The sequence below is a fragment of the Quercus suber genome, unplaced genomic scaffold (genome assembly GCF_002906115.3).
Source record: "Quercus suber isolate HL8 unplaced genomic scaffold, Cork oak 2.0 scaffold_1, whole genome shotgun sequence".
NCBI lineage: Eukaryota > Viridiplantae > Streptophyta > Magnoliopsida > Fagales > Fagaceae > Quercus > Quercus suber.
In genome coordinates this window covers 1,899,108-1,925,816 of record NW_027069468.1, presented here as the reverse complement: position 1 = coordinate 1,925,816, position 26,709 = coordinate 1,899,108, and the positions used below count along the sequence as shown (strand labels likewise).

General features: G+C 34.7%; 2 protein-coding genes and 1 long non-coding RNA gene across 3 annotated transcripts; 2 read left to right on the top strand and 1 right to left on the bottom strand.

Moving 5' to 3' along the window:
- Positions 1–444: 444 nt before the first annotated feature.
- Positions 445–1,868, top strand: LOC112016503 (F-box/kelch-repeat protein At3g06240). The gene has a single exon (XM_024049062.2). It carries the CDS (start codon positions 445–447, stop codon positions 1,795–1,797), a length of 1,353 nt encoding a protein of 450 aa, XP_023904830.2. The 3' UTR covers positions 1,798–1,868.
- Positions 1,869–10,614: 8,746 nt separating this feature from the next.
- Positions 10,615–12,103, top strand: LOC136068671 (uncharacterized). Its single transcript, XR_010629997.1, has 2 exons — positions 10,615–10,880; positions 11,852–12,103. It is a non-coding gene; the product is annotated as an uncharacterized LOC136068671 (long non-coding RNA).
- A 10,890-nt stretch (positions 12,104–22,993) lies between these two features.
- LOC112016508 (ras-related protein RABH1b-like) lies at positions 22,994–26,345 on the bottom strand. The gene is given in 6 exon segments (XM_024049067.2): positions 22,994–23,374; positions 23,822–23,911; positions 24,503–24,642; positions 24,962–25,050; positions 25,195–25,265; positions 25,999–26,345. Coding segments are annotated over 6 exon segments (654 nt in total). The 5' UTR covers positions 26,116–26,345; the 3' UTR covers positions 22,994–23,227.
- Between the last annotated feature and the right edge of the window lie 364 nt (positions 26,346–26,709).

Genomic DNA, 26,709 nt, shown 5'->3' with positions numbered 1-26,709 from the left:
TATATATATAGACACACACATGGAACACATATTACATGTTTTATTAAGTTTAAATATTATATAAGTTTTGAATTGTAGCAAGTGTTTCTTCTCTTTAAAAATATAAACATAATGTTTAGAATTTTAAGGTATTGTTTTGAATATTTCTCATCATTTTTATTACTTTCTAGCACCATGTCTCTAATTTTTGATGCCTATCTTATTTATATGTTTTAGTTATTATTATTATTATTATTATTATTATTATTTTTTTGAGAAACAGAAACTAAATAGTCTAACTTGAATAAATTTTACTTTTTGACCCAAAAATTGATAAAAAAAAAAAAAAAAAAGAAACGCTGGCAAATAAAGATACCGAGTACCAAACGTACAAGGGAGTAATAAAGGAGTATATATTAGGAATAGGGATTTTAGTCAAACACTAGTAGTACTCTATCGACAATAATGTCGAGTTCGATGAGTTCGAAGTGGAGGTGGGGGCGAAGGTATTCGACGTGGGGGTGGAGGTGGGGGCGAAGGTCAAGAAGGTCCAACTTAAGGTTAAGCTCCAATAATAATAATTTATACTTACCGGAGGAGTTGTTGGAAGAGATCCTGTCATGGCTTCCAGTTAAATCATTATTTCGTTTCAGGTGCGTTCAAAAGTCATGGTCTACTCTTTTCCGAAACCCAATTTTCATTGCCAAACACCTTCTTCACCATCAAACAAAAACAGAAAATTCAAGTATTTTGGTCGAGAGCTATGGTTTATTAGAACATGTCTTCTCCCTGCACCCTTATCTTGATGATGATGCTCCACGCATTGTGGACTTTTCAAAGGACTTGGGCATGACCGTACTTCGTCGACCTATATATATCAACCTGTTTGGTTGCATCAATGGTATTATTTGCATTGGTAGTCCCTTGGCTCCCTACCTTACCTTCGGTGGTGGCCGCTCCGATGTATTTGCCTTATGGAATGCAGCAATCAGAGAACATAAGATCATTCGTTGTCCCCCACTTCCACAGCGTCCTTTTCTTCCACCATATAACGTTACAACACTTTTTGCATTTGGTTATGATCAATATTCTAATGACTACAAGGCGGTTAGAATAGTCACTTACAACAAGAATTCTCCACCTACCCAGAATTCACTCTTCACAGATGTTTACTCCCTAAATGCTGATTCCTGGACCCAAGTAATTGACACCACTATTCATCGTTCAAACGTTAGGTTGCTTTCTTATCGTGCAATGTACTTCAATGGTGTTAATCATTGGCTCGGTTTCTTTGACAACGGCCACATAAACGAACTCGGGCAGAATTGTGATTGTGAGATAATTCTATCCTTCGACATGAGTCGTGAGGTGTTTCGAATAATGAGGTTGCCAGATGAGGTGTTTAGAAAACTAAGGTACCCAGTGGACAGTGTTTCAAGTACGCAGAGGAACAAAGTTTTTTCTGTGTTCAATGATTGCCTTGCTTTTGTTGTTTATGAGGAGGATACTATGACAGAGAAATACTTTGATATCTGGGTGATGCGTCAATACGGGGTTGAGGATTCTTGGACCAAACAACTTGTTGTAGGACCCTTGTTAGGAATTCACAAGCCCCTACAATTTTCCCAGAATGGAATGCTTCTTCTAGTTGGTGATGATGGCACAATAGTCTTGTATAACATTGGTTCTAAAGAAATTAGGAATCTTCAAATTCCAGAGTTTCTGAAATCATTCATCCGAAAAGAAGCTACGGTGTATGTTGAGAGCCTAGTTTCACTCAAGGGTGCCAGAGCTCCTAATTATTTATATCAAAAATAATTTTTCAATAAGTTATGTGTAATTTGATTTAGAGATGATATCATATGGGTGATGTATTTGTTAAATTTTAATTCTATATTCCTTTTCAATCTCTGTCATTTGTTGATGGATCAGTAAATTGTTGATTTGTTATGCATTGGAATTGTGATAGAATTTTGGAGGAGGTCTGATTATTAATCTATGTAGAGTGAGAGCTAGTTAAGGGTTTGAGCAGATTTTTCTACAATAACATTTCAACTATGGTTTGCTTCGGTGTCTATTTGTTTTAGGGAAATTCAAAGACTTGGTCACTTTAGGATAGGGAGGTCTGTACCACTGGGTAATGTGACAAACTAAGTTTCATATAATTTGATGGAAACTATGGTAATTGCAAGTAGATGAATGTTTATAGAGAAAATTTCAAGAGGGTATTTCACCCTATTCTAGGACTTGTGGTATGATTTCTTCTAAGCTTCGTAAAATCTTTATCTGGTCTTTATACTAGTAGCAGTGATTTTGATTTGCCTGATTCTTACAATTATTAATTTTTACTTCCCATATATGATACATGCTCTCGGTTTTGCCAATGTTATTTATGGATAAGAAATTCCTTGGTAATTTTTCTTTTAGGTCCTAATCTTATCTTTTTTCATATACTCATCTAATCGCATTTGAATTCTTAGAGGGTCAGCTGTAATAACTCAAGCTGGAGTAACTCCATAACCAAGAGAAATAGAGAAATATTATTGTTTTTTCTTTGTCTTTGCCAACTTAATGATTGAAAATAATTGGTTGTAAAATTGTAAAACCAGTTATAGCTTTACAGGAAGCTCACAATTTCATTTTAACTTCTTGTCATGTCAATGGGGGCATATGGTGTCTCTCTTAGTCTCTCCAATAGTCAATTTTAAGATTGTAATTAACTCCGAAAACATATTATGCATTCAATATATCCATCTTCTTTCTCACAATGAGAATAACTTTGGGATCTGTACATTAAACGTTATAAGAATGAGAATCAGAGAATACATACATTCTTTTTCTCACAATGTGCATACCCCATATAACTTTGAGATCTGTACATTAAACAATATAAGAATGAGAATACATACATCACGTGCAGAGGAAAATCAGTGCAGCTTGAGGGATGACAATGTCTAAAACTTTAAGCCTTGGAAGGGTGAATCGACAATGTTACAAGCTCCTCAAGTGAAGTAGTCACATGCACTTAACTGTTCTGATTTTTGAGTGAGGAAGGGCTATGCTCTTGAACTAGAAGGGGAGAGGAGATCTGTCTGACAGGAGACAGAATTGTAAATTGGAGCAGAAAAGTCACCTTTTTAACACATACCTAATATAATAGAAAGATTCTTTCAAAATAAAGGATAGACCCAAACAATTGTATTGCATATAATCACTTTTAGAATAAGAATTTGTAGTTTAGTTCACTGAAGATACGAATTTTCTAAAAATTTACCAAATGGTACATAAATCCTTTAGCAACCAACCAAAAGAGGGGAAAAGTTACAAAAGAGGACAACGAGGACTTTACAAACACGATAGAATTCATAAGACATTTAGGATGGGACGATGAAGTTGGAGCTTAGGTTCACAACATGTATCAAAATGCACATGCTCCTGACTGTGGTTGGGACTGCATTGCAAATGCATTGCTAGACTTAAGATTGACATCAACCATGTCTTCTTGATTGGTCAAAAATAGTGTTTCCATTCCAGGTCAGGCTGCTACAATCTTTCTAAAATGTTCCTAACAAGGGATTGATAATGAAAACTAAGTTGCATGACTATGAGTTTTTTTAGAAATATAAAAACAATAAGAAGCTTACATAAGAGGGTTTTTATTTATTTATTTATTATTTTTTATATAAGAAATAATCATATGCTGTCATTGTGTTAATCAGATTATGGCAACATAAATCATTGATCAGACATGAAATATTTTAGGAGACCAAAAATTTAGCTAAGCATGAAACAGCTGTTGTAGCCATCGAGCATGTATGAACTCTTGTCATCTAGATATTCTCCTTTATTCAAAAGAGACCAATAAACGAATCTTACCCTTCGAAAGAAAAAAAATAGTAGAATCATTGATGGTCAGATCATTAGCATGATTCACTAAAAGCTTTTTCTTTCCAAAAATGAAGTCTGTAGTGTTTGGAGTGAGCCCAAACAAAATCATGTGCATTTACATTTTATCAACAAGCCTTTAACATTTGTATAATTAGCTATCCAAGTAGAGGAAACTAATTGCTTACCTTAATATTAAAGCTGGCCTTGGCACTGATTTCAATAAATAAAACATTCAGGTCATGATCGCTTTGGCTTCTCCTTCCTCTACAGAAACTTGCCTGCCCAAACCATTCACATGATGCCAAGGTCATAAGCACAAAAGATTGCACCATAGATCAACATGGTGAGCCATTATGAGACTCACTAACAATATTCTGCAATCACCTTGCCTTAGAATCATCAAGATAATTCTACTAATTATGAGATGCAAAACCCCAAATAGCCAAAAGCATATCAATTTCCTTGATGCCATTCATCTTATCATGGAAGACTATCATGGAAGCAATAGAAGTAATAGCCAAAGAAGCAGTACTGATAGAGATGATACAATTACAAATTAAGTCCACAACAGTACCACATCAACAAAACAAACCTGCCAAGCCACAGCTGTCCAAACTAAGGTCATAACATAAGAAACTCTTCCTCCAGCAAAACCTACCACTTCCATACAAAAAGTCTTCTATTTCCCACAATAGAAACACAAGTGGCAACAACTGCTGTACAAAATTGCATTTCCAGAACCACTGAATATGTTTCCCTTTTTAGAACCTTTTGGAAGGGAAGATGCATCAGGGACAGGGAAAGAGAGTGAAGTGCAAAAGCTCTAAGAGTAAAAAGGAAACCAATTATATATTGCCACTTAAAAACTCCTGATGGTCCATCAGAGTCATCATTGACTACAATCAGGGAAGATGAAAATGAGAGGACAACCAGAGTTAAGAATTAAAGCAGTGAACTTCTTAGAACTGATTTTTTTTTTTTTTTTTGATAAGTAAGAGAGAAGTATATTCAAGAAGCTACCTCATGCAAACAACATAAGGCAGAACAAAGAGTACAGAGAAGGAAACAAACAAGAAAAAACAACAAAGCAAACATCAAACAACAAAAAACTAAGTACAAAGAAGGGAATTAAGGAACATAGGGAGAGAATCACTAGAGGTGAGTCCCCAGGCCCTAGACCAATCAAAAAGGGAGCCACTAAAAAAAGCGAGCAGCTGGTCATCAGATTTGTCCAAGTCCTCAAAAGTGCGCCAGTTTCGCTCCCTCCAAATACACCACATTAGGCACGGAGGAACTAAATTCCAAATACTAGAAGAGTGCTTTCCCAGCCAGTTCCACCAACCAAAAAGCGTATCTGCAACCGAGCTTGGCAATACCCAATTGATCCCAAAAGATCTGAAAACCCAGCTCCACAGCTGATAAGCTTTGTCGCAATGGAGAAGTAAATGATTTACCGTCTCCCCACTACAACGACACATAATGCACCAGTCAACAAAATCAAAGCCTCTACCCTGCAGATTATCCCCAGTAAGAATCTTCTCCCAAGCAGCACTCCAAACAAAGAAAGAGACGCGTGGAGGAGCCTTAACCTTCCAAACATCTTTCCAAGGAAAGATAATAGATGAGGGACAACGAAGCTTATTATAGAAAGAGCGAGTGTTAAAATTCCCCTTCTTTGACAACTTCCACCTCATACGGTCTCCGTGCTCAGATTGAGGTAAATTTGAGCCTAAGGTACGGAGGAAATCCTCCACCTAACTGCCTTTGTGCCTTCATGCACAGTTTGGAGGATTTTCCAAGCAATATGAGCAACCTCAACATTAGAGATTCTCTTAAATTCCTCCATGGAAACAGCGTTGAAGATGGCATTCATAGCTTTGCTATTGAAGCCAGCTGCTTCTTTTTCAGAAGTTTGCCACTCACTCACAGGAGTAGTGGGCTTCTCCCATCCGTACTCAACGAAATTCCAGACTCTCTCATCAATGGATTTCAGGAATGCTTTCATCCTTACTTTCCAATAAGCATAGTTGTTCCCATCAAAGTGAGGAGGAACAAACAGAGAGTGTCTATGCTTCATGACAACAGGAGTCAAGGATCAGCTCAGAGATCAAGAAATCTCCAACAAAAGAGCTACCTGCTTTGATACCACTTGAACGGTTTTAGACCCCTTAAAACACAACTAGATTGGTTAGCCTAGATTAATTAGCCAAGTTGTTACTTAGTCAAATTATGCAATTCTAGGTTAAAGCAATCAAACAATTATATCAAGATATAAAGCAGCGGAAAATAAATGAACACAAGATATGATGACCCAGGAAACCACACGGTAAAAACCTGGGGAGGATTTGACCTAGCTATCCTCAAGGTAAACCGGAATTCACTATGCGAAAGAATCGAAGTTCATACAGAAGGACTACAAGCTCCCCGCTTGACTTCCTAATGCTACCCACCAATAGAACTTACTGACACGACCACGTGCAAGCTCCGAATCCACGGACTCCTTCTTTCTTGGATTCTTCAATCAGCTACAAGCACCCCGGCTTGATATTCTTTAAGCTTCAATGGTAGCAACCAAGTTGATCATCAAGATGTTGATACTATCTCCAACTTGAAAACCCTAAGCTTTATGTAAAGGAAAGCTCCTTTAGATCTCACAAGAGATTTACACAAAACAGCAATGTATGAGCAACAATACAATTGGAGCAACCTTCAAAAACGTGGCTAGGGTTTAGTTTATATACCTAGGGTAAAAACATAAAACCCTAAACGTTTAATGAAGTAGGGCTGAGTTGGAAATTCTGCAGAAAAATCAACCTGTGCGATTTTCGATCGATCGAGTCTATTCTTCAATCGATCGAGCCAGGCCGAAAGTCCCAAGTACTTCTGCAACCACTTAATTCCAACTTTACAATAATAAACCAACTTTGAGCAAGCCTTAACAATACTAAATACATTGTTTTGATCATGGTTTGCCAACATTACAAATTAGAGTTCTAAATACATAAAATCCTGAGACCTTAGAACCTAACACAATCAAAATGGGAGCCACTAAAAAAAGTGAGCAGCTAGTCATTGGATTTGTCCAAGTCCTCAAAAGTACGCCAGTTTCGCTCCCTCTAAATACACCACATTAGGCACGGAGGAACTAAATTCCAAATACTAGAGGAGTGCTTTCCCAGCCAATTCCACCAACCAAAAAGCGTATCTGCAACCGAACTTGGCAATACCCAATTGATCCCAAAAGATCTGAAAACCCAGCTCCACAGCTGATAAGCTTTGTCGTAATGGAGTAGTAAATGATTTACCGTCTCCCCACTACAACGACACATAATGCACCAGTTAACAAAATCGAAGCCTTTACCCTGCAGATTATCCCTAGTAAGAATCTTCTCCCAAGCTGCATTCCAAACAAAGAAAGAGACGCGTGGAGGAGCCTTAACCTTCCAAACACCTTTCCAAGGAAAGATAATAGATGAGGGACAATGAAGCTTATTATAGAAAGAGCGAATGTTAAAATTCCCCTTCTTTGACAACTTCCACCTCATACGGTCTCCATGCTCAGATTGAGGTAAATTTGAGCCTAAGGTACAAAGGAAATCCTCCACCTCTCCCGACTCCCAATCATTTGGTTCCCTGAGAAAACGAACATTCCAGCTTCTCTGAGCCCCAGTCCCCAACCTTTCAAGAGACAAGGCCACAGATGCCTCTCTATTATAAGCAATCCCATACACTACTAGGAAGGATAGATGGAGTGGTAACTCCCCACACCACCGATCCGTCCAGAATTTCACTCTATCTCCCATCCATACCTCAAAGTGAATGCATTTACAAAACACCTTCCAGCCTTTTCGGATGCTTCTCCATAAACCACACCCGTGGACACCCCTACCCAACTTGGAAGACCAACCCCCCCACTCTTCCCCAAACTTCAAAGCTACAACCCTCCTCCAAAGATGAGTCTCCTCCACCCCAAACCGCCATAACCATTTTCCTAATAAGGCTTTGTTGAAAGACGTAACTTTCCTTACTCCCAATCCACCATTCGCCTTTGGAGCACACACCTTATCCCACCCTACCAAATGAGCCTTCGAATCCCCCCACAAGAAGTCCCTTTGCATCTTCTCAATCTTCTTAGCCACATGAGAAGGGATGGTAAAAAGAGATAAATAATAAGTAGGGAGGCTAGCTAACGTACTCTTAAGCAACGTCAGTCTTCCACCTTTAAACAAGTACAGCTTCTTCCACCCAGCCAACTTTCGCTTAATTTTTTCCAAGATAGGATTCCAAATAGAGGGGGACTTGTGGGAAGCCCCCAACGGCATACCAAGATATGTCATAGGCAAAGCCCCAATCCTACAACCCAGAATCTTTGCCAATGCGTGCAAATTGTTTACCTCCCTTACTGGAACCATCTCGCTCTTCAAGACATTAACCTTCAAACCTGTCATAGCTTGAAAATAGAGGAGAAGCATTCGAACATGAAGGATCTGCTCCACTTCAGCATCACAAAACAGAATAGTATCATCCGCAAACAAAAGATGCGAGATACATTCCCCTTCCCCCCGTCTACCATCAGCCTTAAAACCCTTGATCAAGCCAGCACCTTTAACTCTTTTCAACATCCTGCTTAAAACCTCCATTATAACCAAAAACAGCATAGGGGATAACGGGTCCCCTTGTCTCAGACCCCTCGTGCTCTTAAAAAAATTGGTTGGGGTCCCATTAACCAAAATAGAGAACTGGACAGTTGAAATACAAGTACGAATCCATCTACACCACTTCTCCCCAAAGCCCATTCTCTTCAAAAGATCTAGAAGAGTCTCCCAATTCACGTGATCATAGGCTTTCTCAATGTCAAGCTTACAAATAACCCCCGGATCCTTACTCTTTACACGACTATCAAGACACTCATTGGCAATAAGGACTGAGTCAAGAATCTGTCTACCTCCCACAAAACTATTCTGAGACTCAGAGATAAGTTGGTCTAAACCCAGCTTCAAACGATTTGCCAAAACTTTAGACAAGATCTTGTATAAGCTCCCCACCAAGCTGATAGGCCTGAAATCTTGAATATTGGAAGCATCATTCTTCTTAGGAATTAATGCTATGAAAGTAGCGTTCAAAGATTTCTCAAACTTACTGTGGAGATAGAACTCCTCAAAAACTGCTAGAATATCTCTTTCCACCACTCTCCAACATTGGTGAAGAAAGGCCATAGAGAAACCGTTTGGACCTGGAGCTTTATCTCCAGCCAACTCGTTGACAGCTAGAAGAATCTCCTCCTTCTCAAACCTCCTTTCAAGCCAGCCCCTTTCTAACCCGTTTATCTGATCAAACTCCAAACCTTCCGCAAAAGGCCTCCACTCCTCAATCTTCTGATACAAATTTTTGTAAAATTGAACCACCTGAGCCGCCACCTCGGACTCCTCCTCATAAATCACCCCATCCACCTCCAAAATACTTAGATGGTTAAACCTTCTATGAGAGTTAGCCACCTTATGGAAGAGTTTGGTATTATTGTCACCTTCCTTTATCCATAACATTCTTGATTTCTGTCTCCAAGAGATTTCTTCCAACGAGAGAAGTTTCTCTATTTCAGATCTCACCACAACTCTCTCACATGACTCTGCAGTAGAGAGGCCAAACTCCCCTTCCTTGGCATCTAGCAATTTCAAAGCCTCAAGAAATTGAGACTTTTTGCACCCGACATGACCAAACTCTGAGCGATTCCACTGAATGATATCTTCCTTCAGAGCCTTCAATTTTTTGGCAAACACAAAACTGGGAGTACAAGAGAAAGAATGTCGATTCCACCAAAAATGAACTCTATCAGTGAACCCGTCCGTCTTTAACCATATATTCTTAAATCTAAACGGACTTTTCCCCCTCGCCATTCCCCCTACCTCCACTAGAATAGGGAAATGGTCTGAAACAGGGCGAGGTAATATCCGTTGGACCACATTCGGATATTGCTCCTCCCAATCATGAGAGACCAAAACTCTGTCTATTCTAGACATCGAAGGCTGTTCTGAGCCGCTAGACCAGGTATAACTCCCTCCCTCCAAAGGCAAATCAATCAAATTAAGGTCCTCGATAAACTCTGAAAAAAGTTCCATAGCCAGGGTGAGACAGGAATTACTCGACCGTTCACTCAGAAAACGGACAATATTAAAGTCCCCAATGCAGCACCATGGGACGTTCCAACATTGCTGAACAGCAACCAACTCGTCCCACATTAGCCCCCTCGCATTGTTGTCAATTGGACCATAAACCCAGAACACACCCAGCTAAAGCCATCCCCCACTCCTTTCCACCGAACAGACAAAGAAAAGGAACCCACCATGAACTCCAACCTCTCTAAAACCCTCCTATCCCACATCATCAAAACTCCGCCCGCCGTCTGGACAGCATCTAAAGCCACCCAATCCACATAAGGACAACTCCACAAGCTGCCAATCATGCGTCTGTCCAAGCCAGTAAGCTTAGTCTCCTGAAGACAAATTACATCACACTTCCATTCCCGCAATAAATTTTTCACAATCAAACGTTTCCGACACTCATTCAGACCCCTAATATTCCAAGAAAGAATTTTTAAATTCATAATGACAAGAAGAACCCAACTGTAATATTAACTCAGCCGCCAACTCTACTTAGCTTATGTATTATGTCTTTTATTTACTAATGATATGCATTTCTATTTGTCTCCATTTAATCATTAGTTTGATAGGCTTTTTTATAGTCATATCCAATAGTGGGTTTATGCACGAAGTTTCTGACCATGGAGTGGGACTCTGCAGCTTAAAGATTGCTTTTTTGGAACAAGAATAGAGAAACTCTTTCTATATTGCTTCTTTTAAGGATTGTGATTGTGCCAATAAATTCTTTTTGTACTAGAGTCTTATTTGTCTTTCCAGATCTAGGTGATTCGGTGCTAACATTGTTCCTTTACCAATGAAGGTAAACACCGCATCCCCTCCTATGCATGTAAAGCAATATTTTTGTGGTTGAACCAAGTATATGAGAAGATAAAATCATGAAATTCATTGTTCAAAATGTTCCACCTATATCATACATTATTTTTTTTTTTTAATTCACCATCTCCAATGTGCAATTTCTTGGGGTTTGTAACATCCTTTGAAAGTCTCTCTGTCTAGAACAACATCGAACTCATTTGACTAAGGCAAATAAAATTCGAGCTGACTTTTTTTTTTAATGTTTCCTTCATTAGACTCATCTATTCGGCCTTTTTAGTTGCCCATGAATTGGAATCATTCATATTTTGTATAATACTACATTCACAAATCCAACATCTTGGATGATGCTTTAGAATTTGAAGTTGTCATTGTAGTGGATAGAATGACTCATTTGTACAAAGTCATGAATGTCACTCCAATTGTTCATTGAAGTAAGTTGTCTAAGCCTTTTATTGTAAAATTAGTAGTACATTTAGAATTTTCTTTATTTTCGTACGCTTTCATGCTGTGATTGGAAAGTTGTGCTAATAAAGTTCCTTATTAGTCTATGTTTGTTTTTTAGTATATTTTGCTAATAAAGTTTTAAATTTTTTTTCACATCGTTTGTAGTCATATTTGATTTTCTTTAGTTGTGAAAAGTTGTTGAATTAAAAGTTTCTGGCATGTATAGGTTCTTGCATTGATGTTCAATATTTTCAAAACATATTGGATCATCATCCCTAAGCCCTCCATATTGCTTGCTTTTCGATTCATTATGATTATTCCTTTTTTTATTTTTATTTTTTTTGTCTGTTGAAATAAATGGTGTCTTTCATAATTGCTTTATCTCTTGAGTATAAGCAGTTCATGGATTTATGTAAAGTATTCTTCCCATCGTTTCAAATGAGTGGTAAAGGGAGGGAAGTGCATACTAATTGCAAACCTCCATTAACAGTAAAAAATATATATTGATTCCTTTTATTTCCTTCTAAATGAATTATTTTTTAGGTATGAATTCTCTTATTTTGCAGATAACATTTTCAAGTGGAGATTAGGAGCTGTACACTGGAGATTTGTTTTGCCTTTGTGTATAAAAGAACTTGGGAATTTAAATATTTATGCGAAAGCTATTTTGGTAGTTGTATCATTATTTACTTATGCTTGAATAGTAGTTTTTAAAGTTTTCGAGAGAGGGAGTGTTTATAACTTATTTGTATGAATTTAGTTATAAAATTATCTCTAAATAGTTAAATCATTAAATTATTATCCCTAAAGTTTGTTATGAGTTCTTCCTTTGTATTGCACTCATGTAGAATATGAGTATCATCTACTCTTCTAGATTACAAAGTATAAGGAATATATTTTTTAAATAAGTCAAAAATGAATAAACAAAAAATATTAAATGAATATTTGCCTAAGCATTCATTGATTATATATTTTTTTTGTTCATCTAGATATTTTGCAATAATTGATATACAATTGTTTAGTTTCCTTTAATGTTTGATTACATTTCAAATAAAATTATACTTACATAGTATGTTTTGAGCCATAGTAAGTAGAGGTGAATTCTTATTTGTTTCAAGTGATTATTTCTCTAAGCAAAGTAAATATATATGTTTTTTAAAAACTATCCCGTGCATCGCACGGGTTAGCGACTAGTTGATTGAATAATTGTTAAAAATACGTTCATAGACTTCAAGTCCTATTAAAGGGTTGGCAGAAATTGACAGACAAAAACATATACTATAAAATAAATCCTAATTAATACCTAATCATAATAGGAACCAAATTTGACTTAAAAAGTAACAAAAACACCTAAAAACAATTGAAATAAGTACTCTAAGCCTAAAATAACAAAATTTATAGAAAAATACCAAAATAATGAATTACAAAAATTAAATTGTAAATTCTGTCCTACATCAGACCCCTCCACCTTGAAAAGAACTCATCATCGAGTTGATAGTTGAGACCTAAAATCTTCCATGCTAAGCAAACAAATACTTGGAATACTTGAGTCCGTTGGTTTTCTTTCCAAACTTGCAACTTATCAATGGAATAAACAAATCAACTTGAATATTTAAAATGAGTTTTGATAATTGGTGACACATCAGTATATAATTTTAGTGTACTAAAAGTTATAGTATCCTTAGCATTACACATGAAAGAAACATATCAAGAAAAGGATTGCAGTGCCACTAGACTCAATGATAGGGCCATATGAGTGTACATGAATCCTCGAAAATTTTAGAGATGACTTAGCACCACAGACACAAAAATGCATCTATATTGGAGGTGCTAAATTTAAAAATTTTGAACATCTTGCATCTATATTATGGGTTTTTTTATTCTTTCTCTCATCTTAGCCTCTCACTCCCTATTTTGAAGGTGGATATATGTTTTATATTATTTTAATGGGTGTTTACATAATTTTAATAGGTGATGTGCTAAAGTAAGAAATGAAATGTAGGGTGTATTTTTAAATGGTGTGTTAAAATAGATAAAGTAGGTTTTTGAAGTGTTAAAAACTAAATTTTTGGGTATCATTGATGTAAATGCTCTTCGCACATGGGATGTAGAACTTTTTTGGCTGTTTGGCTTGCTGAAATAACTTTTATTTTACAGTTTTAGCAACTCTAATACAAATGCTCTAAGAGAGAGAGAGAGAGAGAGCTAAACATGTGTGGAAGAGAAATAAACTATTGAGTAGAGAGAGCAAAAAATCTAATACCACAAAGAAAAAAAAAATATATATATATATATATATACACGCAACTTTTGTCACTAAAAAATCTAATACCACAAAGAAAAAAAAAAAATATATATATATATATATATACACGCAACTTTTGTCACAACTATTTATATAATAGATTGTGAATGATAGAGAAAAAGATATAGGTTAATGTGAAAATGATAGATAATCAATTATGGTTTGTCGCATCAAATAGTTGTAACATAAATGATAATTTTTTTATATGGCAGTAAAATTCTGGTAGAGAGAGCTCAGTCATAGGTCCAAAGCCAAAAGCAGAAAAATTGGAAAAAAAAATGTTGCAACTTGGAAGAAATTTAAATAAATAACGTAATCGGGTTTTTAATGGTTTAATACTTCTTTATACCAACTACCAAATTGAAATAAAATACGCAAGTTGGGAAAAGAAATGATGCAAGTGGTTATTATTCTTTTCCTTGTAAGCTTTTAACTTGTCTAATGATATAAATAATAATAAAGATATGTCTAATTTATTTTTTATTTTTTATTTTTTTGTTGTTATTGTGAGAATTTTATTGACTTCATTAACTTAAACACTAATACTTTGTTTGGTTTGGAATGAAAAGAGGGGAGAGGAAGAGAAATTAAATATTTTTTACTGTTTGGATAGTATTAAAGAAGAAAAAAATAAACTAAATTTGATGAAAAAAAAAAAAAACTATCATTTAGACTCACATTTTTCCCTTCCCCTTGTGTTTTTTTCTCGTCTTCCATCTCCTTGTCTCAAGCGAAACATAGGTAAGTGGGAAAGGTACACCATCTTAAAAAAAAACTTTTAATTAATGCTTGACTTCACTCCTGTCACGGAGTCAAGTCAAGTGATAAGTGCACCCCATGCGTTCATATAGTTTACTCAATCCCTATTCATTATCCTCTATTAAAATCTTTCCATTCATGCAAAATACAGAAAATACAGAGGAACAATAATAATGAGCACCTCAAGAAAATACCTTTTTATTTTTTAAATAAAAAAAGTATCTATATGTTAAAGGAACTTTACAATTTTTTATTAGCATTATATAATTTTTCCCACTTATTTAATTTCTTTCGTTAAATAAACACTTGTGGCATGTTTGGTACACTAAATAAAGATTATAACAAGAATTGTAATATTTATTAGGAAAAATAAAATGTGTTGTAATAGAACAATTAATGGCCCATTTGAATTGTGGGGGGAGGGAGGAAGAGTAAAAGAGAGTAGAGTAGAGCTGGTTAAAAATTTGCTAATTTTAGGTAATTTCTACCATACTCTCTTCTGCTATTCCTCTCAATCCAAACAGACTATAAACCTATTCATAAATTTAATTGTGAATTGTAACATTAGAATAAAATTTAAAATTTATTTTGGTAAATATTTTACTCATATAATTATATTTCTTTAAAAATAATTTTTTAAAAAAAATTTGAGAGAGAGAGAGAGAGAGAGAGAGAGAGATGAGTTATTTTTTTTTTTATGATTTTCTATTTTTATAATTGTTACTATATAGTGAAAGTTTGTTTATTGGGAAATATATTAATTTTAAAAATTATTGCACCTATTACGGAATAGCTATTACAACTCTTTTAGAAATGAATAATTATTCTTCATTATGAAGAATGACTATTGTAGGGGTCTTTCTTGTGTTGTGTGTTGGGTTGGGCTGCCTCTTGCGGTAGTGGGCCCGAATTTTTCTAAGTAAGGGAGTTGAAACCGATCCAACTGCAACTCAATTTGGGCCAGTTTATGCACAAACTATGTCTCGTCTGCCAAGAGTGTGCTTATGGCAGGTAGAGCTGTTTCACATGAGTTATGGCAAGCAGATATAATAATAACAACAAAAATAGAGTCCTCTGACTATTTAATAGAAAATGACTAAATAATCCCTATTTATGGGACATATTTTTTTTTTTTTTTTTTTTTTTTTATACTAATGGAAATACTTAAGATGAAGACAAAGACTCTCTCTCTCTCAAAGGTACTTTATGATGGAATTAAATCAAAGAAGCATACAAGCAATAGACTTAATTCATGGGATATAACAATTCTGAAAATAGAAATTACAATAAAAAGAAAAAGAGATACAAACATCACAATAAGCTGACATCCAGTCATACAAAGTTCTCAAAAATAGATTCTTAAGCTCAAGAGTAGAAAGATCAACAGCATTGAAAGTCCAGTTATTCCTTACTTTTCAAATAATTGACATGAGACAAAAAGGAGTTGCAATCCACACCAATCTACTCTTATGTCACCGAAACAATAATTTCCAATCATAATACATGAAATTGCCTTCTTATTTTTACTGCATCATATATAGAACTTCAAATCATGCCAAGAAAATAAACCACAACTTGTGAGCAATGAAGTAGAACTGTTGAAGGTGATCAACTATTTACTCACAAGAATCACACATACAAAACAGTTCAGGATATTAACATTTCATTGACAATTATCCAAAGTTCGAATTTTGTCCAATGCAACTATCCAGACCCCCATAAAAAGGATTTCTTAGGCACTTTATTACACCACTCCACAGGAAATTGCATATCACCTAAACTCTCAAACCTCATAAAAAGATTAGACATCAAATATACTATTTTGTTAGGCTCCCAAAACAATTTTAAAAAAAATTAAATAATTTGATAGTTGGGGAAGGGGAGATTTGAACCCTAAATGTACAAGAGATGCCAACTGAGCTACAACTTACAAGGCTCCAAAACAGTCTATCAACAACCTCACCCACTGTAATATTAGAATATAATAGGCCCATCAAAGAATTGAATGACTCTAATTCCTAGTCTTGAAAATCTCTAACAAACCTAAGATTTCAAGAACAAAAGCCCCTGTCATCTAAGTACTCCACATAAGAATTAATAGGAATATCCGTTCTCCTTATCTAGGAGCTATTAGGAGCAAATTAGGAAATGATTCTTTTCATGCCATGTCACATCACATAATATGCCAAAATTAAATGCTCCCACTATCTTTACCACCAACGTCACAAACCCAGAAAACCTCTCTAACCAACCCTAATAACACACCTCTGACCAAGTTTGTTGTCTACTAGTCTTAAGAAACTCCATATTTCACTTGAATAACATACCTCTAAAAGTGGCCTCTTGTGTTTATTTATTCATAATAAAGTGACTATATATTTTTTTTGTCATTTTTTTCTTTCCACAATATTGTTGAAAGGGACTTTGTTGCTTGACATAACATGTGAATAGATTTTTCTTTTGATAGGTATAACATGTGACTAGATAAAATATCTACACTATTAAGAACAGGAAAAATGGTTTGCAATGTGTAATTAATGGAGTTCATGCATATGAGATTATAACAATATTGGTAATGGCAGGGAAAAAATAGGACAATAGTGATAAACAAGATCAAATGTCATGTTTCTTACTTTGGGGGTTTGAAAGACTCCCACTTGCCGACACAACTTACAAGAGGTCACCTAACGGTAAAGAGAAAACAATAATGTACCATTGTCAGCAACTACCTAAAGAATGAGGAAAACTGCAATAATGGCTTATAAGTCATAATTCAATAGCAGTGTGGAAAATTAACTCATAGCACATAATTCTATAGGCATCAGATCATACCAAGAAACAAGCCCTAACTTAAATTTTTGAGTCCTTGGACCTTGTTTTAGTGAACTCTACTTGCATTGAATTTTTAGACTAAGAATGGATAATTGGAAATAATGAATCCACCTTTCTTGCATATTTTCTTAGTTTTAACCTTTTTATTTTGATAACATATAGCTCGTTTCTTTCTTTTTGGGCAAGTAATTTAATATAAAGATTGCCATATGGGATTGCAACACAATTACTCATGGAGTGTGTGAAAGGGCACCCTAAAATGGAAAGAATGTGAAGAAAAAGTACAAATCAAATTCTGAAGTTCAATGATTGATTGATATTTGGAAGCACCCTATACAAAGGCACACTAAAAATGGTACCTATAGATTGAAAAAGTTATATGGTTAATTACTTAGAAAACAACTAAAATTAAAGACATATTGTCATGATTGTACTATTTTAGAGCATCAGTTCACTTATTTATGTAAATATCCTCTTCATTATGATATTATATATAAACCATTATACAATTTTTAGTTACAAAGAATCAAATGTGACAATATCTCTGCTACATGTTGGCCAAGTAATCCAGAATAAAAAGTATATAAAGCATGTTAAATGTTAAAAGATGCATATAGCAGGGAGGGTCAAAGAAGTTTTCCAGCATAGGTCCTATGACAAATTGCACCCAGAAAACATCATCACCAGAATGTACTTAACATATTTGAATTGCTTTCATTGCCATTGCTGTGACTTTACTTCTTGAAATCAAAAGAACTACTAATACATCCAATAATCCGAGCTACTCTTTGACGACAAAAGTTGAAGAAAAAGCCATTCCCAAAATTACTGGTAGGTTGGCATTTTTTTAACAAGTTACCATACATTGGTATTGACAATTGCTCTAGTGTGATTAGCTTCACCAAACAAAAAACAATGGTAATTCAAATTCAGGCACTGGATCAATAATGCATGTAAAAATGGTAACTTCATTCAGGGGAAAAAAAAGCACACCTTGTCATAGCCACCCAATCTAGACAGCTCTCCACAGTCCACAATGTTATCCCAGTATAAAGTTGATATACATTAGTCCAAACTAAAAATTTGTTCCGACATATTTACTAATTATGAAGAAAATAATATGAATGTAAATGACGAGGAAAACTTACTTAAGGCAGTTCAGACCCTTTCCATAAAACTTAGGAGGTTTTAATTCCAGACATCAGGCACTACTAGACAACGTTCAGTTTTGGCAACTGCAAAATCTGGTTCAGCGGTCTCAAGATGACATGTGGAAGATATTCTTGTTATTGCTGCGATCACTGGCTGTATTACTCTTCTGAGGCAAGTCATCAAATCGGGGTACCTTCCATAGGCATAGAATGATAAGGAGACCCAGCCTTATGGGATTCTTTTTTTTTTTTTTTTTTTTTTTTTAATTAGTAAGTTACACACGCACCAAGTGGATCTTGAACCTACGACCTCACCCTCCACCTTAGAAGGGGAGGAGGTTCCAGTTGAGCTCTAGAGCTCATTGGCAGCCTTGTGGGATTCATGTTCATCAATTTGTGCATTGGGATTGGGCAGAAGCTTCCCTTCATTTGAAGCAATGCCGCTACCAAGGCTTCATTTCCACTCTCCTCATTCTGCTTCACCTTCTCCTTGGTATCACTCACCTCCGCTTTCAAGCACACCACTAACAATAAAACCACATATATTTCTTTTTTATCCAAAATTATACTCTTTGTTACTTCCTCAGCTGAAGTGCAATTTAAGCAAAAATACACTTTACTCCTTATAACTTTGATTATTTGTCATTTTCGTCCATTAACTTTGAAAAGTGTCATTTAAGTCCATTAAGTTTATCAAATGTCCTACAAGAGATTTAGAGTCCATTTGGGAAGTAATGAAAACTTTCAGCTTATTTAATTTTGTAGCTTCTTTTTGATACTATTTATAGGTCCCATTGCACTTTTTGTTACTATTTATGGATTCTATTGTACTATTCAACTAGCCTTTTAATTTTTTTTTTTTTTCTACACTTTCAACAAAAAATTTTCAGTTTCAACTAAATAAACTGTTCCCAAATGGACTTTAGCATAAACTTTTTAATTACAATAGACAAAAGGACTAAAATGACCGTATTATCAAAGGTAATGGACTAAAATGGTAATTTTAGAACTTAATGGAATAAAATGACAATTGATCAAAGTTATTGGGAGTAAAGTGGAATTTTTTTTCTCCTATTTTTACTACTTTCTATTATTTTGTAAAATAAGATAAACAGGAAAACGGACAAGAAAAGTAAGGGTATGTTATTTACATTATTCACATAACAGTTTGTTGAATTTTGACCAAACTACACAACAGTCTACTACAACGGTGAAGCAGATTGCAAATGCATAATAAATCTTAACCAATATGCATAATTACATCAATTTTCTGGATTTTATGCATTTTTATTTTTCAAATAAAACCCTAAAATTTTTTTGGTACATTTAAAAATAAAAATAAAAATAAAACGTTATACGTGGCAATTGAAGAAGGATACTTCCAGTTCTGAGTTGTATATCGTGAGCTCAACAAATTGCCAATCACGAAAGGGCGTTTACTTGTCTCATTTTTTTCAGTTCCAACATAATAATAATAATAATATCGTAAACACAAAAAATAACAAAAGAAATTCAGACGAAGACCCCTTTTTATTTATTTATTCAAAATAACAGAACACATACAGAAATAGCATTAAAGCATATACTATTTAATTGGGCCACCCATACTAAAATAGCATTGAAACAGATACTATTTAAACGGGAGGCCCAATCACAAATTCTTCACAAAAAATAGCATTGAAACAGATACTATTTAAACGGGAGGCCCAATCACAAATTGTTTTGCTTTTGCAAGCCCAATAACAAGCCCATGTCATTTCAGTGCTGATCTCCCTGTTTCAATTTTAACAAAATTTGCGCGGCTACCTGGGCTTCATCATCTGTTTTCCTTCTCAGCTTTTCTAGCATCAGCTTCACCTCTGTTTCCACCATCTCCACTCCTTGTTCATTTATGATTTCAAAAATGATTTCTTTTGCCTCAGGTGAGAATAAATCTGCAAATAAACAAGTGTCGCTGCATCCTAGCCCATTCGACGAGGCTGCTTGACATTTTGAAGAGGACGACCCTGCTTTCTTTTCTTTGCCATTAGCATCGACGCAGGCATACCAATCTTGTAATAGCCGTTCCTTGTCTTCCTTGGTAGTATTAGCATCACTCAACATTTCTCTCATCAATTTGACTGGGTAATGGAGTTTGAGTTTCTGAAACTTCTCTGAATCTTGAGGTCGAAAAAATTCTGCGAAACAACAATTATCTTTGCATCCCTTTTTCATGATCTTGCATGCTGCACACGCCATAATATCTGTTTCAGAAGCACAGAAAGACAAATACAAAGTCATAAGTGTCCATTTGCTAATCAAAATTGAGAATCTATATTTTGTGTATGGAAACCTCTGCTCGATAATATTTCACTAAGCACTCTTGTATGCAAAAAAGACAACCTAAGAAAATATCACAAACAACTAAGAAAGTGGGAGAACAAAAGCGATACAGTTTGTGAGTGAAATCCCACATCGGCTAATGATGATAAAAACAAGGTTAATATAATGTTGGAGAAGACAAAGAGAAACACACGGAATAAGAGCTGAAAGACTTTAAAACGTGAGAAGAGTCTGCAGCACCACCGTGAGAACCACCAAAGAAAGAGAAAAACTAATAGCTGAGAGTAGCTCTGAGGCTGGGTTGAGATTTGAAGAAACATATAGCTGATAGCTGAGAGTCTTAAAAGACAGGGATGATGAAGGAGTTAATTTATAAGCGGAGTTAATGAAAGAGACAGGGATGATCAATAAATTAGTAGGAATTATATGAAATTTCTAATTGATGATGGAGTTAATGAAGGGAGAGAGAACACCAGAAAAAATACGCTATTGTATTTTCCTATATGTTTTTTCTAGTTTCCTATTTTATAAGTTTTTCTAGTTTCCTTTATTTGAAATTTCTAAGTTAATACAAGAGATGAAAAAATTGATGATGAAGGAGTTAATGAAGGGAAAGAGAACACCAGAAAAAATACGCTATTGTATTTTCCTAGCTTTTTTTATTACTATTGCTCAAATTTTTGTTGTAATTATATGTTTATTACTATATTTATAGTTATAATTGTATTTTTAATTTTAGATATATAAGAATTGATAACATGTTATTCAGGTCAAGTATGACCTATTAATCAAACTGGTTATTAAATGAGCCATTTGTATTGACCTTTTATATAACTTGTGAATTAAAAGAGTTAAATGTGTCGTGTTGGGTCAACTTGTTTAATAATCAGTTTGTGTTAGAGTTGAGGTTCTTGACACATTTACTAAACAGGTCGGATTCCGGGTGAACTCATATAGCCGAATACTCATGGCTCAACATGATACGAACCCGACCTGCAAACACGAATTGCGACCCCTAATAGTTCCCACGGGAGAAAAGCGAAAATGTCACATACTCTCACATTCACTACAATATCCAAAAGAGTGTGAAGAGTATAGGAGAATAAATTGAGAATAAATAGGAGAAAACTTATTGAAAAAGAGTGAAGAGTTTAGAAGAAAATTAGGAGAAAACTAAGATGTGAATCGCCAGTTAGTGTCACTTTTCTCATTAGTTAATGTGATATACATTTAAAAGTTTTTTAAATTTCTCAAGATATTTTTTTTTAGTCAACTATTCTAATTTTATAATTTTAATTAATTTAGTTGTATCTCAAATAATTATCAAATTAATTATGATATTATTACAGTCTGACTTCAAAAATCTTGAACCTCTCATTTTTCCATTCCATTGAACAATTTCGTTTTTAAAACCATGCTTAACAAGTTTTTTTTTTTTTTTTAAGCCTAATGATAGATTGAATTTTAGATCTTTAAATTTGTAGCACATCTTTTAAGTCAATTGAACCCATCACTACTCTAAATGAATTTATTTATAACAATTTCAAGCACTTTTATTATTGAAATCTATGTCTAACTCTTATCTTCCTGTCATCATTAGAGGGATGAGCATCCACTATCCTAAAGCCTTTGGTAAAAATTGTAAAAGCTATTATAACCTTACAAGAACCTCAATAAATATATATATATATATATTTAACTTCCTACCATGCCAGTGAAGGGCATAAGGTATTTTTTGAGCTCATCATGAATTTTTTTGTCACAACATATGTCTCTTATTCTCTCCAATAGTAAATTTTAAGATAGAACTTAACTAAAAGAAACCATTTCATGCATCTAATGTATACATTCTCTTCCTCACCACGTGTGTATCTCATATAGCTTTGGAATCTGTACATTAAACATTATGAGAGTGAGAATGCATACATCCTGTGCATAGGACAAGTGCAACTAGAGGGATGACAATAGCCAAAACTTTAAGCCTTGGAAGGGTGAATGGGTAATCAACAATGTTACAACCTCCTCAAGTGAAATAGTCACATGCACTTAACGGTTGTGACTTTTGGGCGAGGAAGGGCTATGCTCAAGAGCTAGAAGGCGAATCACGTAAAACGGAAAAAAATGGTCTTTTTTTATTGTCCCAAGTCCTAACTAATTTTCGGATGTGTGCAATTCCCTCATCTTTTATACATATATAGGGAAGAATTCAATTTATGGGGTGACCAAATAAAGGGGAGGGGAGATCAATCTCAGAGGTGACAGAATTGTAAATTGGAGCAGAAAAGTCACCTTTTTAACACATACCTAACATAACATAAAGATTCTTTCAAAATAAAGGGTAGACCCAAACATTATATTGCATATAATCACTTTTAGGATAAGAGTTTGTAGTTTAGTTCACTAAAAATGCGTATTTTCAAAAAAATTGCCAAATGGCACCTAAATCCTTTAGCAACCAAAAATAGGTACAAAGCTACAAAAAGAGGACAACAAGGACTTTACAGACACATGATACGATTCATTAGACATTATGGATGGGGCAAAGAAGTTGGATCATAGGTCCATAGCATGTATCAACATGCACATCCTCTTGACTGTGGTTGGGACTGCATTGTAGCTGCATTGCTAGACTTAAGATTGACATCAACCATGTCTTCTTGCTTGGTCGAGGAAAGTGTTTCCATTCCAGGTAAGGCTGCTACAATCTTCCGAAACAGTGCCTGACAACAAGAAAGAAGCTTACATAAGAGGGTTTTATTTATTTATTTATTTTTGCTGGGAAAGAAATAATCATATGTTGTCATTGTGTTAATTAGATTATAACATAAATGATTGGTCAGACATGAAATATTTTAGGAGACCTGAAATTCGGCTAAAGCATGAAACAGCTGCTGTAACCATCGAGTATGTATATGAACTCTATCTAGAATATTTTCCTTATTGAAAAGAGACCAGCAAATGAATTTCACAGTTTGAAAGAGCAAAATAGCAGAACCTTTGACGGTCAAATCATTAGCATAATTCACTAAAACCCGTTTCTTTCCAAAAATGAAGTCTGCAGTGTTTGAAGTGCACCAAACCAAAATTATGTGTATTTGATTTCTTGCATCAAGCCATTAACATTTATATAAAGTAGCTATCCAAAGTGGAGGAAATTAATTGCTTACCTTAATATTAAAGCCGGCCTTGGCACTGGTTTCAATAAACATAACATTTAGGTCATGAGCTTTGGCTTCTCCTTCCTCTATAGAAACTTGCTTGTCCAACCATTCACAAGATACCCAGGTCATAAGCACAAAATAATGCACTAGACATTAACCACAATAAGCATAACTAACATTGAAAAAATATCCATTGGAAACTTTGAACTGTAAGTGATCTCCTAAGCATCCATGTAAATGAACAAGATATTCTCCATTACCAACTTTGTACATTGTGTATGTATGTCGTTTGCCAATAGTAGTTAAGAGTTAACAATGTAGGAATTAAGGTAGACCTCAATTTGGTCAAGCAAGGATATAAAAAATGTAAGAGCAAAAATTAAACAGGCATACATATCAAGATATTCTAGAGCATAATTGCAGTAAATGTAGAGCTCAAAGTTAGCATAAAACCGTCATTTTTTCCCCTCACTTTTTGCCAGTGGAAAACTTTTATATTTTTGTCTTTCTAGCTGGCTTCGCTTCTAACTCAACTGATTCTGCTACCGTTCACAGTGAATAATGAAAGAGGTAACCATAAATCTAGCAGAGGAATTGAAGTGTCATTTCTATAGTCAGCATTTGATCATGGAACAGTCTGACCAACTGAAAACGAAAATAACACAAGGAATCAACTTTATCCAATACAAACTGCAGTCAAAGCAATAATCAATACCTTTTCTCCACTAGATTTGTTTTGTTGCCAACAAGTACAATGATAACATCACTGCCTCGCTCTGTGCGAACCTCTTCAATCCATTTGTAAGTATTTAAGAAGGACTGTCTGTCTAAAGAAAAAATGTGCCTAAAATCATTAGGAAATTTACTAAACATATAAAACTCGATTAATCAATTTAAAAACATTAGGCGCAAAACTATTAAGCTTCTGAATGAGAAGCCTCATAAGTTTGATATGAGCTATTATACTTGTCAAGAAAAAAAAAATGAGTTTGATATGAACCATTGCATTTGTGCAAGACGCTACAATTAACTTCAATCATTTTTTAGGATGCATGAACAGAACAAGGATATGCAAATGGATAATTGAGACCCCAAAATACAAAAAAAGTTTCCATAGCATAAAAAGAAACGAGTCAAAGAACATACTTGCAACGTCGTACACAATGACTGCCATAGAGGAATCCCTAATATAGCTAGGAATGAGACTCCTGAACCTTTCCTGTCCAGCTGTATCCCTATCAAACATTTCAAGATTTGATGTTTAATATGTGGAAATGAATAAAATTAAAGAAAACATTCTGAAAATGCAATTTAAATATGTTCAACAGTGAAAAAATGAATGTAATACCTCACAACCCCTTTAAATTTAAGAATCTTACCAAAGCTGCAATCGGACAGTTCGATCTTCAAGGTACATAGTCTTTGAAAGGAAATCGATACCAATGGTAGCCTGGTTATCAATTAATAACACATATAAGATAACAAAGAATAAAAAAGTCTAAATGATGAAACTTATTATCCATTCCTGAATGATATTATTTTTTACTTAAATAAAAAATTAATAGCAAAACTACATCGATAGCATGTCATCTCGCAATTCTTAAAGCAAGTTCTGAAAAGCTAATGTCTGTTAAATTCACTCCAAAATGTCCAAGGATCACAATGTTACGTTAATTTCAACATCATTATATGGTTCGAGCAATTGAAATGGCTCACTTAGTGAATTATTCAGTGGATCCACTGCACTACATCGTCCTCTCACATAAGAATGGGCCCAATTATAGATCCCGCATTTTTCGCAGAAAATTAATCGAGAAATGCTCCCTCCTCTCACATAAATGGCAGGTCTTACCATGAATTAAATTAGTCGAACCCTCTATTGTGCGAGACTAGGGAGCATCAAAATACTGTTGAGTATTTAGCATCATTTAAATTCTAATTTGAATTTTGAACAAGTCAAGTAAAAATCTCAATGCCAATGCAATTTTGCTCAATGAATTTAATTTGTAGCATTGCCCCTCACAACAATACATAACACAAAATTGTAACATCACGAAAAATCTAAAAATTCAATTCAACCACTACTACATCACATTCATTCAAACGCAAATAGCCAATCAGATCCAAAATATATATATATATATGATAAAAATAAAAATAAATTTTTTTTTTGCGTAATGGACCTGATAGGTGTTATCGAACTTGTCGTACATGAAGCGAGTGATGATACTGGTTTTGCCGATGGACTGGTCTCCCAAAAACACCAGCTTGTATTTCGCTAAAGCCGATACCAGAGCCATCTTTTTCGTTCCGATTTCCGATCTATATTACTGTTATTCTACTACCACTTCTGAGATTTTTCGAATTTCGGGCTTCAAAATCGGGGATCTCGTATCGTATCGTATCGCCGCGCTGAGCTGAGCTGAGTTTTTGTATCGGAAATTTCGAGTGTGTTGTTTTGCGCGTGAAGTGGTTATGTATGGTCTCTTCTCTTGGTTGCGAATTTGCGATCGCAACGATGCTCTCTCTGTTCAGGACTTTCCTTTTGGGTTTTTATAATTTTATCAGAGGGACCCACTTTTGGCAATAGTGATTTTGTTTGGGCTCAGAAAAAAAAAAAAAAAAAAAAAAAAAAAAAAAAAAAGAGAAACTGTTTGGGCTCAGTTGAATGCGCGGTTTGATCAATGCGTGACTCTAGTGATTATTTGATTTGATTTTACTAATTTAGTTTTGGAGATTTGTTAAAAAAAAATTGGTGGGATTTGTTATTTTATAAACTTTTCATTGGAAAATAAAAAAATAATTGACTTTTTGTTTTTTTTACACATTTTTATATTTTGTATAAAAGTGATATTAAAATTTTTTTAAAAATAATTAATTACAAAATGTTCTTA